The 4060-nt window shown below is 31.0% G+C and overlaps 2 protein-coding genes and 1 long non-coding RNA gene across 4 annotated transcripts in view; 2 read left to right on the top strand and 1 right to left on the bottom strand.

The window, feature by feature from the left end:
• Positions 1 to 1170: 1170 nt before the first annotated feature.
• LOC109586613 (uncharacterized) lies at positions 1171 to 1952 on the top strand. Of its 2 annotated transcripts, XR_002187120.1 has the most exons (4): positions 1171 to 1238; positions 1332 to 1346; positions 1407 to 1511; positions 1563 to 1640. XR_002187120.1 is itself a non-coding variant. In XM_020002809.1 (3 exons), exons 1-3 carry the CDS (start codon positions 1337 to 1339, stop codon positions 1916 to 1918), a joined length of 471 nt encoding a protein of 156 aa, XP_019858368.1. In that variant the 5' UTR covers positions 1300 to 1336; the 3' UTR covers positions 1919 to 1952. The 2 variants fall into 2 exon arrangements, 1 of the variants encoding a protein (XP_019858368.1); XM_020002809.1 differs by lacking the exon at positions 1171 to 1238 and having other exon boundaries at positions 1300 to 1346; positions 1563 to 1952.
• Positions 1630 to 4060, bottom strand: part of LOC105314524 (uncharacterized) — a 10556-nt gene continuing 8125 nt past the window's right edge. The window contains exon 9 of the long non-coding RNA XR_002187121.1: positions 1630 to 1718. This is a non-coding gene — a long non-coding RNA (uncharacterized LOC105314524). The remainder of the gene's footprint in view (positions 1719 to 4060) is intronic.
• Positions 2210 to 2946, top strand: LOC109586612 (phosphatidylglycerol/phosphatidylinositol transfer protein-like). Its single transcript, XM_020002808.1, has 5 exons — positions 2210 to 2321; positions 2392 to 2415; positions 2460 to 2558; positions 2601 to 2794; positions 2840 to 2946. Exons 1-5 carry the CDS (start codon positions 2243 to 2245, stop codon positions 2921 to 2923), a joined length of 480 nt encoding a protein of 159 aa, XP_019858367.1. The 5' UTR covers positions 2210 to 2242; the 3' UTR covers positions 2924 to 2946.

Genomic DNA, 4060 nt, shown 5'->3' with positions numbered 1-4060 from the left:
GAGCATAACATCCAATGATATCAAAATTACGAGATATTTTAACCATTTCTCTTTTTGTTCTTCATTGCCTTGACCCTATTATGTTAAGAATGTATTTACTATACACTGCTACCAGCACATGAAAATATAAATTTAATATAATTTATAGTATTCTAGTAACATAATTTAATTATACTGTTATTGTGTTTTATTATTATCATTATCTTTCTCCTCCTCTCTCTCTCTCTCTCTTTATTATTATTATTATTATACATTGATCAATATTTAATTAGCGAACTTTTTTCTTCATGTATGTTGCTTACTTCACTTGTTGGTACAAACATTAACTCATGAACAGCTGCGGGAAGTCATCATCTATTGCACTAAAATGATTAAAATTATCATAATGCAATCTAGTAGCATTATACCCCAAATACCTTTCATAATAGGCTTTGCCGTTACTTTTATTTAGCATTCCTGACTTTAATAATTCAATGTAATGAACATTTTTCCTGATTGCAGAGTCAAAAGATTCCTCAGAAGACAGAAAATACTTGTTGTCTCTCTTAAATACTGGATCCTCCACTACCATTTTAACTATTTAAAAGCATAGAATAGATACTGAGCCTATTTCATTACTCCAAATATCATACCCATTTCTCTTCTTTTGTCAGTAAACACTGCTCCTCCATCCAATAGGTTTGTTAGCTCCTCCAAGTCAAGTCTGCTCCTTTCTCTCTCCACTTTTAGCTCGAGAACAACCTCAGCTTCACTAGTCTGGTCCCGCCTTTATTTGAAAAAATAATGAATAGTGATGGTTATAGATCTAATTATTATTATTTATTATTATTATTATTATTATTATTATTATTATAAATGACCTTGGTGCAAATTAAATGTGGCAAAAAACGAAATATCTACTAAACTCAGCACTTTTGCCTGATTGGTCCTAATGCAAGTCATCAAAAGTTTGAATTAGCCATAGCAGTATTCAACAGCAATAGTTCTAGTTTATATAAAGGCTAAACAATGGCACTCAAACCTAATGTTATTTTAACTAAAAAGGCAGCAGAAGGTGAAGCATGTGTAAACATTACACTACGATGTGAACAATATAACTCAAGTGAAAGGATAACAGCAAACACTTTAAGACCGTACATCATTGAGAGCAACATATCAAAAGATGAATGCCCTATGGACGATCTTATCAGTTGTGCTAGTATGTACATTAACTGGATCTTCTAAAAGTTACTACAATGGTAAGATACTGACTAATGTACTAATGGATAATAATCTAATACATGTATATGCTTGCTTGAATTATACCATTAACTAAAATCCTGCTGATAAAGGATACATGGATTGTTGTAAGTTCAGTAATACACTACATTATTTTGATGTATTTTCTCTGGCACATAACATGCAAGCTACTTCTCATGATTTTGGTGAAATAACAAATGTAACATCAAATACATTTGGAAAAACAGTTAAGCCAGGACAAAACTACATTATCAGAGGAATCATAAAATTAAGTAATGAAGATAATCAATTGCTCAATTAATACATGTGTATTTGTCCTTTAGAGAAAGAATTGAAATGGGGTACGCTCCATCAAACAATGACACATCAATTCAAAAATATCATAAATCTTGCTATTGAAGACGCCAAGTATAATCTTTGTGATATTATATCTTCTCTGACTGCTACTGGTGAGTCTGGTGTGTACTGCCCATTGAAACCTGGAATATATCATGGATTATACAATAGCACAATTCCATCACTACTACTCCTCTGGCCAGTCAGTAACAATACATTATTTAAAATAATTATTCTGATTCATAGGGCAAGTATTGCATTAAAGTCATTGCTTATGATGAGAATAACAATGAAATATTTTGTGCAATGGCAGAATTTAATATTGAAAAATAACAAATCATAACGTAATAGTTATTATACAGTGTGTGAAATAAAGTAGGGTTATTTACAAATATCAAATAATATAAAAAATAGAGCGATTCTAATTATTAACCACAGTTCAAATTAAGACTCTTCTGAAGTTATCCACACATTCCAAGACATTACTATAGATCAAAATACAACAAAAAGCATAATATATTCTACACTGGATGGATAATATAGTTTTAGTTAGCTTAAATAAAAGTAAACATTAAAAGTACACATTACTCGGATACATTTCAATAAACAGAACTCAATAATGATATTACTTTCACACGTAACAGCAAAAACACTATTAAGCAAGAAGATGAGCGCCCTATTGATGACTCTATCAGTTGTACTAGCAGTATCTACATTGACTGGATCTACTAACAATTACTACAATGGTAAGATACTGACTACTATACTAATAGATTATAACTATGCCTCATAATTACCTTTACACTATCACAAAAGATCCTACAAGATTCACAGATTGCTGTAAGTTCTGTAATACACTGTTGATTCATTTCATTATTTTAAAGCTGTTACTAAGAAATTTGCAGAACTTACTAATGCAACATTAACTCCATTGATATTGAAACGTGGGGAATTAAGCTACTGGCAAGGAATACTACAAACCAGTAAATGATATTAATTATGAATAAATATGAATCCATTTATAGAGAGAACCATACAATGGGCTGTACTGCATGCCATACTGACACATAACTTCAAAAATTATACTAATATTACTTTCATTGATGAGAAATTTAATTTATGTGACTTCTTTGTTGATGTAATCCAGAAACATTGTCCATTACAACCAGGAATATATCATTGGAAATTTAATGCTACAGTACCAAAGCTCCTTTGGCCAGTGAGTAACAATACAGTGTATTATTATTACTATTTAATTTCATAGGGTCAGTATCATGGCAAAGCTACAGTGTACAATGAGAAAGGAGACGAAATAATATGTATAACAAAACAATGCACTATTGATTAATGAACACATTAATATTGATACAATATTAACTGGCTGCATTGCACCCTTTAATATTATAAAAGGATATTAACAAGGATATAAATATAACCATAATGTGTGTACATTACATGAACAAGATGCATAGGGAATGGATTAAAGTTTAGGTTGGCCTAAAGCCCTTCATACACCAGACAACATGTTGCTAGCAACATTTGTGGTTAATTTGATTTCGTAATCAACATGTTACAAAGCATAAAAATCAGTTCTATTTTTGCAACAAGTTGCTCAAAAGATCAAAGTAACTACAAATGTTGTTAGCAACATGTTGCCTAGTGTATGGAGGGCTTAATATTATATAAGGCAGGAAAGTGATGTTATTAAACCACCAGAAATCAATGATATAACTTGATGAGTAAACATTAGTATTAAGAGGATCCACACAATTGATGTACATTACCTTGGGAGGGACAGACACTTTCAACAACACCTCAAAACGAAGCTAGAGCCTTGCACTGCTGAAAATAGAAAGAGAAGATGAACCTCTCATTCATACTATTAGCCCTATCAGTTGTACTAGTAGTGTCTGTATTGACTGGATCTACTAACGGTAAGATACTGACTACTATACTATAAATAAAAACCTCTTATCATATATACTGTACTATCAAAGAACCTACTGATAACAAAGGATTTATTGATTGTTGTAAGTTCAGCAATACATTGATTTATTTTATTAAACTTAAAAGCTGTTACAAAATTTGCTGAACTTACTAATAAACCATTAACTCCAATTCCACTAAAACGTGGGGAAAAGAGCTATTTGCAAGGATTGCTACAGATCAGTGAGTAATAATGATTATAACATGAACAAGAATCCATTTATAGAGAGAACCATACAATGGGGTATATTGCATGCCACACTGACACATAACTTCAATAATTATACTAATATTACTTTCGTTGACGAGAAATTTAATTTATGCGACTACTGTGATGATGTAATTAAAGAATATTGTCCAATACAACCAGGAATATATCAATTGAAATTAAGTAGTCCAATATCAAAGCTCTTTTGGCCTGTGAGTAACAGACAATTATAGTTTTATTATTACTATTATACTTCATAGGGTCAGTATTATGCCAAATTTACAGCTTATA

The sequence above is a fragment of the Amphimedon queenslandica genome, unplaced genomic scaffold (genome assembly GCF_000090795.2).
Source record: "Amphimedon queenslandica unplaced genomic scaffold, v1.1 AMPQUscaffold_12828, whole genome shotgun sequence".
In the NCBI taxonomy this organism is placed as follows: Eukaryota; Metazoa; Porifera; class Demospongiae; order Haplosclerida; family Niphatidae; genus Amphimedon; species Amphimedon queenslandica.
This window is presented reverse-complemented; position numbering and strand designations above follow the sequence as displayed.

Coding starts and splice junctions, on each gene's coding strand:
- LOC109586613 (XM_020002809.1), top strand. Junction 1,512..1,562: donor CAGAGGAATCATAAAATTAA/GTAATGAAGATA, acceptor TTTGTCCTTTAG/AGAAAGAATTGAAATGGGGT.
- LOC109586612 (XM_020002808.1), top strand. CDS start 2,243: ATGAGCGCCCTATTGATGACTCTATCAGTTGTACTAGCAGTATCTACA. Junction 2,322..2,391: donor TACTAACAATTACTACAATG/GTAAGATACTGA, acceptor CTATCACAAAAG/ATCCTACAAGATTCACAGAT. Junction 2,559..2,600: donor GCAAGGAATACTACAAACCA/GTAAATGATATT, acceptor ATCCATTTATAG/AGAGAACCATACAATGGGCT.